This window comes from Xenopus laevis, chromosome 1L (genome assembly GCF_017654675.1).
Source record: "Xenopus laevis strain J_2021 chromosome 1L, Xenopus_laevis_v10.1, whole genome shotgun sequence".
Lineage (NCBI taxonomy): Eukaryota > Metazoa > Chordata > Amphibia > Anura > Pipidae > Xenopus > Xenopus laevis.
The window spans coordinates 213,161,374-213,175,358 of NC_054371.1; the positions used below are offsets into that span (position 1 = coordinate 213,161,374).

The 13,985-nt window shown below is 38.6% G+C and overlaps 1 protein-coding gene across 1 annotated transcript in view; it reads left to right on the forward strand.

Annotated features, from left to right (window-relative positions):
• Positions 1 to 13,985, forward strand: part of LOC108718400 (PI-PLC X domain-containing protein 3) — a 72,267-nt gene that overhangs the window by 34,965 nt on the left and 23,317 nt on the right. The window contains exon 2 of the mRNA XM_018266261.2: positions 6,510 to 7,218. Coding sequence (XP_018121750.1) covers positions 6,510 to 7,218 — 709 coding nt within the window. The remainder of the gene's footprint in view (positions 1 to 6,509; positions 7,219 to 13,985) is intronic.

A 13,985-nucleotide genomic window follows, 5' to 3' on the forward strand; every position in this document is an offset into this window, starting at 1 on the left:
ATAAGTCTTGTAGATGAGAATGGAAAGGATGGAGAATGGATGAATGATGATCCCCATAGAGGGTGGAATCCTTACTTTTCTTTATAAAGAAATAATCAATCTCTTAGACATGGGGTTATTCTGGTTTTACTACACTCAACACAATATGTTGTGTTCTAAATCCACAATGTATCATCTCTGCACAGTCCCAGAATGTCACGTGGTGCTTAATAATATTTTCGACAAACAGGAGACTTAAGTACCAATTTGCAAGCAAAGTTCACAGAATGAAATAGTAGGACTAGAGGCCTTTTCTCAACATGGGGTTTGTTTACCATTGAATTGTCAGATGACAAACCTAATATCCAGCTGAACAGCCGAATGACTCAAGAGCAACAAAGTGGCAAAGTGAGCAGCCGATAGCTACACCGAAGAACATTCGTTTTAGTGTGGTTATCAGCAGTGTAGGCACCCACTCCGGTTGTGATGATTATTCCCTTTGAATAGTTACAGCCGTTCCTAAGAGTCACTTATAAATATATTTATTTGCCTTTTTAAAGGGTAACAAAACCCAAAGTGACAGGGGATGCTATCCTGACTCTTGATGCTAAGCTACGACCCCAGGCCAGTGCTCCTCATGTCAAAAATGCACCACTATAAAAGTTCCTCAGCACCATATTCATTGATTTGCCCAGGGATCGTTCACACTGCTCTCAGCCACTGCAAGAACAATATAGTATTTCTTTCTGTCTTTACTGCTAAAAATACTGCCATCCTACTCCCCCCCCAAATTAGATTTTCGTTGTCCTTTAAGAGTGAGGTATTGGGGCTCAACATCTGTGCTTGGAAAAAGTTTCATCTTGAAGGCAAGTTTTGGTTTCACAGACTCGGATGTACTGCCAAACAGCGCCTCCTGTAGGCTGCCAGTTCATATGGGGACTACCAAATAGCCACAGACCTTATTTGGCACCCCAGGAATTTTTTTCATGCTTGTGTTGCTCCCCAACTCTTTTTACAATTGAATGTGGCTCAGGTAGGGGATCCCTGGATAAGTATATGCACTATAACCTCTATCTATATGCTCTACTGAGTTGATAATAAGAGACATTTTGGGCACACTGTTACCAGTAGTCATAAAACTCCTTTTATAACTTTTACAATGCTTTTATTCCTTGGGCCTCAGGGCAAAATGCTGCCCTACCTCCTACTCCTACTCCTGGCTCCCTCCCAACGTTAGATAGCAGTGATATTTTATTATAGCAATATATCATAACAAACAAGCGGGCATTCGTTCGTTTCACATCGCACATCACTGCTTCAAGTGAACTGGAATGATTTGCTGACGAGGCTCACCCTAAGTGTTTAATACAGGCCTATTTTTCATTCAGTGTTTTTCCTCTAAACTCTTTCCTTCCCTTGGTTTGAAAAGCATTAGCACATTTTATTCAATTCCATTTCAACTGATGACTGCCCTCCAACCGCACATATTTTTATTTCTCACCTCATCTTTTGCCTAATGTTCACATCTCTATTTTCCTTTCTCAGGATGAGACGTTAATGCCATTGCCGCTCGGCGTCTCCCCTCGCCATCTCATGGTCCCGTTGATAGACAAACACTTATATTGTATTATCTTTTCATTTCAGCAATTGTCTGGTTGCTATGCCCAGAGTGCCATCATTTTCTGCAGACAGGAAGAAATATAAGTCATCAGAATGTTCTCTTGTGCGGGGCTCTGACGGTTTATGCAGAATTATTTGAAGGTGTTATGCTGAGCAACGGAACACTTATGAGTGATTCATGTGCTTCCATTATCATTAAATAGGCCATTGCTCGCACTCAGGACATTACTCAAACCCATTGAATTTAAATATATGTTGGCTCCTAGTATGATTAATCCCTGCTTAGGAGCCAATGAATTAGCCATTAAATGAACTGCACACAATGCAAATTGTTGCCAGAATTTGCTTCTCCTAATTCCTTCTCCTAATTCTTGTGTGACTGGATCGCATGGGGCAAGTTCACTAACTTCCGAAAATTTGCCACGACGGCTTCGCTCGAATCGCAACACTTCTCCAGGTGTAGATTCACCAGGACAACATTAATTCACTAAAATCCGAAGTTGTGTCCAGGGCACCGAATGCTGGTGAAGTTGCGCTAGTGCCAATCGAAGCCAAGTTGCGCTAGTGTTGGCTAATATGCATACAGCGGGAAGTTAAAGTTCAATGGACGTATATGTTGCAGCAAATACATTACACTACACAAGCCCGGGAAACTTTAATAAAATAAAGTTGTTTTAATGCCCTACACATGAGCCCAGTGTATAGTTTATGTGCCACATGTTAGGAAATGTAGGGGGGAAGCCGGTTACCCCAAAAAAATGTAAGCTATTTTTCAGCCTATCACCCTGATAAAGGAAAAGACGCCAGGGTTTTTTGGGACTTTGAAAAATGTTCAACTATTTTTTGAGAAAATCAATCTAATTTATTACACTTCGCCTGGTCTGAGGTGGCGAAGGTAAGTCTGGCGCAAGAGGTAACGTTCAGTAAAACTCGCATCTTAATAAATTTGCATAGTTACGTCCATTCGCCAGAGCGCCAATTCGCCAGGCATTAGGGATCAAAGTACCTCTAGAGTCTATCTCCTTCGCTAGCAAAGTTATGACGTCGACCGTTAATAAATCGTTGAAGTACTGAAATGACGTCACGCTGGCGAATTTTCACCCGCGTTAGTCACTTTGCCCTTTAGTAAATTTGCCCCCATATGTTTATCAGGCTGGAAAATCCAACAGTGATATCTGCACATCCAGCCTCATCCTGCCAAAGAACTGCACCCCTTCCTGCACTGCACCCAAAGCATTTAACCCTAGTCCTGACTCTGGCACAATACATTAATAACCAGGAGGAAGGTTATTTTACTAAAAAGTTTATACAGAGTTTGTCTGCTATGTAATAAAACTCACACACATAAATGGATAGATGGTAGATAGATTGATAAGTAAATAGATATATGATAGATAGATAGATAGATAGATAGATAGATAGATTGATAGATAGATAGATAGATAGATAGATAGATAGATAGATAGATAGATAGATGATAGATAGATAGATGATAGATAGATAGATAGATAGATAGATAGATAGATAGATAGATAGATAGATAGATAGATAGATAGATGATAGATAGATAGATAGATGATAGATAAATAGATAATAGATAGATAGATGATAGATAAATAGATAATAGATAGATCGATCGATAGATAGATAGATAGATAGATAGATGATTGATAGATAAATAGATAGCCTATGAAGATTAATCTATTGACATTTTATTTGTTGACTTCCATTCTTCTAAACTATACAACTTAATGTGTCTACTATGAAACAGGTACTGTATGTTATGTTAGAAGGGTGGTTCACCTTTGGGTTAACGGTTTATAGATTGGCTTAAGCTGGCCGTTGTAAAGATTTTTAAAAGATCTTTTCATTATCGTGAGACCAAGCTTATATTGAAACAATCTTTTAAATGTACAATTTGTCCATCAACTAAAAAGACCATTTCAAGCGATGTTGTCTAGTTAAAGCCAAGAAAACCGAGGGTCTGCTTGGCCCTGCAAACAATTGGACAATTGATAGATTTCACTACGACCAATGAAAATTTTTTAACCTGGCCGATCAATTTTCTGACAGATGACGGATGAAGAATCGTTAGATGCACCATTGTTCGATTCCCACTAACTTCACAATAATTTGATGGATTGGTTGGATTGCACTAAAATCAGTTGTTCAGCCAAGAAAAATCTTTGCGTCTATTGGGACCTTAATTCTAAGCCATTTTTCAATTGCCTTAATTTTTTTTCTTTTTTATAGTTCTTGAATGATTTGTCTTCTTCTTCTGACCATTTCCATCTTTCACATCTAAAAAACGAATGCTGCGTAAGGCTACAAATGTGTTTTTATAAAGATCAATTGCAAATTATCTCAGAATATCACTCTCTAAATCATACTAAAAGTTGATTTAAAGGCAAACAACCCCTTTAAGACGAAGTCACATGTATTGCTTTTATTTCCCATAACATTTATAGTCATTCAGCCTTAGCATGAGATTTCCAACAGTGAATTTTAGTAATGTACAAGCGCATTAGTTTAATAGCCCTGTACCGATGGGAGTAGGAAACAGGCCGCTTCTGTATTTTTATGGCTGTTTAAATTCAGTGCCCTACATATTTATTGCTAAATGTGCCTGGAATCATGATTCTGCTGGTAGGTGGAGATTGGAGAGTATTGCACTTGTATTTGGAAACATTACAAATGATTTTTGAGCACAGACATTTTGGAAAAGAGCAAGGTTGTTTGTTTTCTGCAGACTGGTGTTATATAGAAATACAAAGAGCGGCTTTATTCATCTCCCTGCAAGCAGTAAGCTGTGTGTCTTCTTGTTTTTATTTCCTCCCACTGGGAAGTCGCTTTGTGTAGGGCAGAGATAGACAACTTTTTGGCACCCCAGCAGCTTCTCTCAGCATTAATCCTCTCTATGAACCGATGATTTATTGCAATTCTGCTGCAGCCTTAGTGCTGGCAGGTCCCAGGCACGGATGTATCATTAATGGGATTATTGTATTTCTCCCAGTATTGGAAAGTGAATGAAAGCTGAAACTGCACCCCTCAGAAGAGGGGGAGATAATTACATAAAGTAGAGATGCCCAATATGTGGCCGTGAATCTGTTGAGCTACTACTCCATTGGCTGGGAGTGGGATGCAGGAAGCTGTAATATGACAGCAATTGAAGTGCTGTAGGTTGATATCCCTGATATGTACACTGAATAAAGCTAGTAATAACATAAATGCCCTGCCCTACACTAATAACAAAAAAAAGATCAGAGAAAGCTGGATAAAATTTTAAAAAAACACAGTAAACTCACATTTGATTTAGATGCAGGATAGTCCATTTGAGTGTAATAACTGCGTATTCTTGGCACAGGGAAGTATTTAGTCACCTAGGAGGCGGTGCTTGTGTTACAGGCTTTACAAAGAGTCTTCCTTCCTTTGCTTGGTATGAGGATAATAACCTAATATAGCCACTTACAAGACTCTAAATCCCCCTGGCCTATCAGGAAAATCGAGGACTAAGCAGTTACTGCACCAGCCAATTACATTCAGAGACTGGGGTTACCTTATGTACATAGCTTTTCGTAAAGCAAAGACCTGTGGGCTACCCCATGAACGGAATTGTGTTAGGCAGTGCTCTATTCAAAAGGGGCAGGGAGGCACGTATGCATCTCTTCACCCACCCCGTCTGATTGTGTCATTTAAACGCTCAAAGGTATGAAGCTGCAAGAGGCACAGCCTGCATCATGGACCTGTCCCAGACCTCAGTGCAGAGCACAACATGCAGGGAGGTGCATGTGCTCCCAGAATGAACACTAAGGGGTGTGCTCGTGCATCCCGTGGGGACAGAAATGGAGCAGTGCTGATGTTCCAAGAGCTCAGTACCGTAGGCTTGTATGTATAGGAAAGTGCATGAAGTTGGGTCAACTGACACAGGGTTATGTGGTTACAACCACACTGAGGGCACTCCAGATTATTTTTCCATCTCTTGGCTGTGTAAGGGGACAAAGGCCTCCTGTATCCGTATCTTATTAGCTCTCAATGTGATGTTGATTGGGAAAAATAATAATCTCTCCTATAAAACAAGGAACACATTGGATTTTGGGCATGGTCATTAGTTGATGGGTCTACAAAGGCGCCTATCTGATTGTTGCTCAGTCGTCCAGATGAAAACTAAAGTTGGCAAGCACTCCATGTTCCACTCATAGGATAAAACGATCAACTTTATTTCGGCAAGTTAAAAACATCAACATCCTAGGATGTCAATGTTTTTAACTTGCTGAAATAAAGTTGATCGAGGATGTTGATGTTTTTAACTTGCTGAAATAAAGTTAATCGAGGATGTTGATGTTTTTCACTTGCTGAAATAAAGTTGATCGTTTTATCCTACGAGTGGAACACGGAGTGCTTGCCAACTCTTATTTTCAAGTACACTTCATCTTCAGCTACGGGTTCGGGGCGATGCACTCGTCTTCCTTGGTGAGTGCATTTTCTCTTACAACGTTCTTGCTTGGTTAAAGTGTTTGCAAAGTCATGCGCGTGGGACCTGGGGTTTATACACCTGGGTCATCGTGGACAAAGGGTGAGCAATTTATGCTATTTGAGGAGGTCATTGCTATCTGAAAAGCATTTGAAAATGTATTTTTGAGGATTGATTACTCAGAAGGCATTATCAGTCTGACATTTTTTAAAAATAGAACTGAACTGAGCTACATCGGTTAATTTACTGGTGTCCAGATGATCATATCATGGTCAAGTCAGGCATTATGACACCCCGTTGTTCCCCACGTGACTGCATCTGTGCTCACAGAAATTTACTATATCTCTACTTTGCTGGGGGCCTTGGGATTCAATGCTATACTCCAACAAGATTGTTTGTTTAAAACATTATAAATTGACCTTTCTGCTTTTCATTTTAGGATCTCATGATTCCTTCAGTTTCTACATTGATGAGGCCTCTCCTGTTGGACCTGAGCAACCAGAAACTGTCCAGAACTTTGTCTCTGTGTTCGGTACTGTGGCCAAAAAGCTCATGAGAAAGTGGCTGGCCACACAAACCATGAATTTCACAAGTCAGCTAGAGGCAGGAATACGGCATTTTGATCTCCGCATCTCAACGAAACCTAGAGACCCTGATAATGAGTTGTATTTCGCTCATGGATTATTTAGTGCCAAAGTCAATGAAGGCCTTGAAGCGATTAATGCCTATCTGTCCAGCCACACTAAAGAAGTGGTGTTCCTGGACTTCAATCATTTCTATGGGATGCAAAAATACCATCATGAGAACCTTGTACAGATGCTCAGAGACATATTTGGGAAGAAAATCTGCCCAGTTATATTCGCCCAGGAAGTGTGTCTTAAGTATCTCTGGGAGAGGAATTATCAGGTCTTGGTGTTTTATCATAGTCCAGTGGCTCTTGAAGTTCCTTTTCTATGGCCAGGGCAAATGATGCCGGCTCCCTGGGCAAACACAACAGACACTGAAAAACTGATTCAGTTCCTGCAGTCTTCGGTCACTGAGCGTAGGAAGAAAGGATCATTTTTTATATCTCAGGTGGTACTAACACCCAAAGCGAGTACTGTGGTCAAAGGAGTGGCCAGTGGCCTCAGAGAAACAATAACAGAAAGGTAAGTAAGACTCAGATTGTAAAGATTAATAATGATTGTTTGGCTTGCCATGGCTACTACCACTCTTTCAGTGTTTCATGTGTGTGTAGTAGCTTGGGCCAAGCTAAAACTGTAAGCTGAATCAGCTGATCAAGAAATTAGGGGAAATAGCAAGAGGCCAATATTTTGAATGTTTCCATACAATGGAGCCAATGTAGAGGGAAGTTCATGAGATTCATTTACTGTATGTCATTAGAGTAATTGTCTCTTCTGGCTCAAGGTCTATCCTAGTTTTGCATTTTACATTGAATTGTTCTAGGACAGTGGTCCTGAAGCCTCATCCAAATATAAAGAGAGTTGGGGAGCAACACAAGCATAAAAAAAGTTCCAAATAAGGGTTGTTTGGTAGCCCCTATGTAGACTGCTAGTGAACAGGAGGCCCTGCTTGACAGTACAACTGATTTTTGTGCAACCAAAACTTGCCTCCAAACCAGAAATTAAAAAATAAGCACTTTGAGGCCACCGGGAGCAACATCCAATGGATGGGTGAGTAAATGTTGCTCGCGAGTCACTGGTTGGGGATCACTGTTCTATGATAATACAATAACTTCAGATATAACAACAACCATAGCTAGTACCTTGGTCTTCTTCTAACCCTCAACGACTATATATATAACCTGTTGTTTGAGTGTATTTTTTTTATTGTGGGCTTTTATATCTTCCCTTTACACAGCTGCAGTAGCAATTATTGGTATAGATCAGGAATAGCACTTTTGAGCCTAGTGGCAATTCATTGGACAGTCAGAAGGACTTTCACAGTGGGTGCAATTACTATAGGTGACCAAGTTAGGATTTGCTCTTAGCTGTAGATTTTATAATTGGAATAAATGCATTTTGTTTCTGAAAGATTGATGTATGCCTGCATGCTTACGGACCTAAGTACAGCTACATTGATATAATGGGAGTTACATGGTGCATTAGACACACTTGTTTTTTTTTTTAAATTCTTATATTAAAGGGGCGGTTCACCTTTAAGTTAACTTTAAGTATCTTATAGAATGGCCAATTCTAAGCAACTTTTTCAATTGGTCTGCATAGTAAGGATCAATTGTAAACTCACTAAATAGTTATGACCCTCCCCGACTAACTCAGAGTTAGAGAGGTCAAAAGCAGGAAGGTGTTTTCTGTTTTAAGTTAGACATCTGCTCACTACAAACCTTTATAGATTACATTTTTGGCTAATTAACTATATATTAGCAATTTTTATTTTGCACAGCCTATCTATTTAGCCAGTTTTGTTTTTACACTGAACTGTTCCTTTAAATTAACTTTTAGTATTTCATAGAATGGCTAATTCTGAGCAACTTTACAATTGGTCTTCATTTCTTCTTTATGTTTTTTTTCATTATTTGCCTTCTTCTGCTGACTGTTTCCAGCTTTCAAATGGGGGTCACTGACCCCATCTAAACACACATTTATTGTTATTGCTACTTTTTATCACTCATCTTTCTATTCAGGCCTCCCCTATTCATATTCCAGTCTCTTATTCAAATCAGTGCATGGTTACTAGGGCAATTTGGACCCCAGCAACCTGATTGCTGAAATTGCAAACTGTAGAGCCGCTGAATAAAAAGCTAAATAACTCAAAAACCACAAATAATAAAAAATAAAAACCAATGCAAATTGTCTCAGAATATCACTCTCTACATCATACTTAAAGTTAACTCAAAGGTGAACAACCACTTTAATTAAATGTAGGGCGTCCCAAGGGTTTATCTTTTCCACTGCTGTTATTCCTGTTACCTATGCCCTATGGAAGTTAAGTTGTTAATAGGGGTCATTGATGATCTCAGGGATGCAAGTGCAGTGGGCAAAATGCAAAAAATGGCCTTTTGTGGCACTTTGCACACTGCGTGGGGCTTTGTAATGACCCTTATTATGGCTATTTAACATTAAATAGTATCACATTTATGCCACTACAAGGCTTATTCCCTCTTACAAATAAGAATGGGCTGTAGTAGTTAATACAAAAATACACAGTACCATCGTTACGGGTATAGGGGACGGCAGATCCACTGATTCTCTGTATTCATAGTCAGCATTCTAGGCTTTAACTAGATATTCCTGTAAGTTATTACTCAGACTGTATCCAAGATTTCAGCCCCAAGCATTTCTAATCCTGTGTTGTCAATTGAAAACTTATCGGTTTCTTTTAAACCACGAGAAGCAATGCTATGGCAACAAGGAGAATAAAGACACGGATAATCTTCTCCAGTGAAACTGAGGACGAAGTGTGTTTGAGCTCTCGGAGTGGAGCGGCGAATAGGCAGACTAGATGTCTCAAGTGATTCTTACCAGCATTATAATCTGTTTCGTAGGGAAGCAAATTGGGGTGCAATCAGTTCTTTGCTCTTACTGCAAAGGCAAGGGCCTAATTTACTAACATAGAAGCTGAATTGGATCAGTGCAGGTACTCATAGCAATGGAAAAAAGTTCCAAAATGTATTTTTATTATGGAAATATATGTGGTGAAAGGAGAACAAAACTGGAAAACATTGGGGGGTCAGACCAGTGCACCTCTTCCTTAAAGTTGTTCACCTTTGACTTAACTTTCAGGATGATGTAAAGAGTGATATTCTGAGACAATTTGAAATTGGTTTTCATTTTTTATTATTTGTGGATTTTACACAAATTTAGCTTTTTATTCAGCAGCTCTCTCAATTTGCATTTTCAATTACCCAAGCTGGTTGCTAGGGTCCAAATTACCATAGCACCCATGCATTGATATGAATAAGAGACTGGAATATGAAGAGGAGAGGGGCTGAATAGAAAGATGAGCAATAAAAATTAGCAATAACAATAAGGAGCAGATTTATCAAGGGTCGAATTTCGAAGTTAAAAATACTTAAAATTCGACCATCGAATCAAAATACTTTGAATTCGATATTCAAATTCAAATTTCTTTTCATCGAATTTGGCTATTCTGTGGTCGAAGTAAAATCGAACGATTCGAACGATTTTATCGAACGATTTTTACTTTGACTTGAAAAACTTCGAAAAATGCTCTAGAAGGTCCGCATAGGCTAACATAGCACTTCGGCTGGTTTGATTTGGCGAAGTATTGAAGTCGAAGTTTTTCTAAAGAGACAGTACTTTGATTATCAAATATGTTAATATTCAAACTATTTTTGCTTCGAATCTACTAAGCTTGATTGAAGGAATAGAATGAAAAATACTTTGATCATTTATAGCATTTATCTTGTTATCATGGTTTTTATAATGGTGTTGACCAGTGGTCCTTGAGCAACATGATGCTCCCCAACCCCATGGATGTGGCTCCCAGTGGCCTCCAGTGGGCCCTCCAGCTTCTAAACATTTGTCCTATTTCATGGCCATTCCCTATTTCTAGACTAAATTTAAATAGATGGAATAATAGATTATAAAGCCACTGTAAAACAATACAGGGGATTATGTATTCCCTGTTGTGAAATATTAGGATATTAAATGTCACTGAGGCGTTATATAACCACAATGTTTTTAGAAAGGTCATGGGACTTGGAGGTGACTTCAGAGATCCTTATATTTCAAAGTAGGTGCTGTATTATTTCACTAACACAACCTCCCTTTATGCCATTACCCTAACTTTTAGGGCAGAGACACACGGCCAGATTCGGGGAGATTAGTCTCCCGGAGACAAATCTCATCTTCTTCGCAGCAACTAATCTCCCCGAACTGCCTTCCCCTGCCTTCCCGCCAGCTAGAATGCAAATTGCCGGAGGGATGGCACTCGGATCGCTTTGTTTTCTGAAGTCGGCCGAAGTTGACTGACGAAGAAAAACGTACATTTGAATTCAATTGAACGCGCTATTACTTCGATTCGTATGATTCGAATTCGAACTTTTTCAATAAATTTCATTTGGTCTTTTTTTATTCAAATTTCGAAGTTAAAGGAGTTCAAAAAAACTACCATTATTTCGAAATTCGACCCTTGAGAATTCTGCCCCATAATGTTGCAAAATTGTAACATTGAATTACTGAGCTGCCAGACTCAAACACCAGAGACACGAACATTCAACTTTAAACTTAGATTTTGGAAAAACGGTAAAAAAGAAATAATGGAAAGTAACTGAAAAAAGTCTTTATTTCTGGGAAACAATCTGGATAAAAACTAAACTGAAAAAAGAGTTTGGAAGGTGAACAAGCCCTTTAATGTCTTAATATTCTAGAGAAAAAGTATCAAAACTATGGACATGTCCACCTGTTCATTCTTTTCTATTTTTACTGAAAAGTTTGAAAGATCCTTATCAAAGGTGGCGGCTGTTTTATAAAAGGGAACTTGTTTTGTACAATAAATACATATTTACTTTGCCTGAAGTTATTTGTCATAGGATTACAGGATGATAGGGAAAACATACTAATGGGTAGTGATGGGTGAATTTATTCGCCAGTTGCGAATTCGCTGCGAATTCCGGCAATTTCGCTGCCGGCGAATAAATTCGCGAAACCGCAGAGAAAATTCGCCGGCGTCAAAAAAAAAATGGATGCCGGCGTTAAAAACGAGGTGCCGTTTTGGGAATTTTTCACCATTTCGCGGGAAATTTGCAAATCTTTCGGCGAGTCAAACGCCCCAAATGCGCCCATCAGATACGCTGTGTTGAATACAATAGTTTTGGTGTATATAACCATGAAGTCAAATCCATTCACAGCTCTCTGCAGAACTATAGAGTGAAGAAATCACAAATCAAATATGATTTGCTGTAGCAGTGAATGGAAGATGGATGAATTTTGGACATCTTGGTCCTGTCTTTCTTGGGAGCAATTGCCAAACAGCCAATATTTCACAGGATTTCTAGTAAACAATAGCTCACACAACCTCCCTGTATGCCACTGCCCTCACTGCTTCAAATGCTAAATCTTATCTAACAGAATTAGTACAGGTTAGCGTTATCCAGAATGCTCAGACCTGTGGCTTTCTAGATAACAGATCTTTCCATAATTTGGATCTTGATACTTTTAAACCTACTAGAAAATCATGTAAACATTAAATATACCCCATATATATTTGTTATGTCTCCAATAAGGGTTATAGTTCTATCTTAATTGGGATCAAGTACAAGCTTCAGTTTTAATATTACAGAGAATATTTTTTTTTAAAATTTGGCTTATTTGGATAAAATGGAGTCTATGGGAGGAGGCCTTTTTTTTAACCGCAAAGCAAATTTTTGAGAAAATGTAATAATAAATAAGCGTAAAAACCAGAGAGGATTTGATTGGCGTTAGTAGCAGAAAGTATTGAGATAAATTCGGACTTTGATAAGTAACCCCCTTACTGGTCTGCACTTTAAGGGGGTTATTTATCAAAGTCCGAATTTATCTCAATATTTTCTGCTACAAACTTCGATCAAATCCGCTCGGGGTTTTACGCTTATTTATTATTACATTTTCCCAAAAATGTGCTTTGCTGCAAAAGATCAGATTTCACTAATTTTTCTGACTTTTTAGTCCGATTTTTTTGTAATTTTCACCTAAAAACTCCGAAACCTTCGGGGTATTGCATGAAACCCAGCGCACATCAAAAAATTATTGCGACTTCTCCCATTGACTTAAATGCAACCTCGACAGGTCTGAGATGCCGAATTTTCAGATTCTGACATTTTCATCCTTGGGGTTTGATAAATTCCAAAAAATTCGTGATTTTTTAAAAGTCAGACTTTATTTAAAAAAATCACAAATTTTTCGTGATTTTTGCATTCGGAGTTTAGTAAATAACCTCCTAATTGTATGCTTCTTTGCATCCTATTTCCCCTTTTGGCTTCCTGCATTTCCTTTCTCTTATATTTTCTCTACTATTAATAGTGTATAGTGTGTGTAGTTTCTGTGTCAGCTACAGTTAACTTAATGTGACAGTAATCCGATTTGCATGTCAGCTGTTCTGTCAACTCCCCATGGTCCAAGTCAAGTCATTAAATCTCCCTGTACCTTAGGTTCCAAATTTAGCTTATACAGGGAAGGGACCTGCTGAGTTGTTCACTTTTAATTTAACTTTTAGTATGATGTAGAGAGAGATATTCTGAGACAATTGCAATTGGTTTTCATTTTTTATTATTTTTGGTTTTTGCATTACTTAGGTTCTTATTCTGCAGCTCTTTGGTTTGCAATTTCAGCAATTTGCTAGGGTCCAAATTCCCCTAGCAACCATGCACTTATTTGAATAAGAGACTGGAATATGAGTAGGAGAGGTCTGAATAGACAGATGACTAATAAAAAGCCTTACACAGCATTCGTTTTTTTTATATGGGGTCAGTGACCCCCCATTTGAAAACTGGAAAGAGTTAGAGGAAAAGCAAATAATTAAAAAAAAAATAATAATGAAGACCAACTGAAAAGTTGCTTAGAATTAGCTATTCTATAACATACTAAAAGTTAACTTAAAGGTAAACCACCACTTTAAGTCTTATTTTACATCTCTGTGTATAGTTTGCTTTTTTAGCAGGATTATAACTAGTGATGGGCGAATTTGCGCCGTTTCGCTTCGTCGAAAATTCGCGAATTTCGCGCGAAACGGCGAAAAATTCGCGAAATGTCGCGTTTTTTGACGCCGGCGTCCGGTTTTTCTAAAAAAAATGTTGACACCGGCGAATTTTTTTCGGCGAATTTTCGCGGGCGTTTCGCGAATTTATTCGCCTGCCGCAAATCTCGCAAATTTGCCGTGAATTCGCCCATCACTAATTATAACTAAATATATATATCTTTCTTTTTCATAATAAGTCATTCAGTGTAAGAATAAC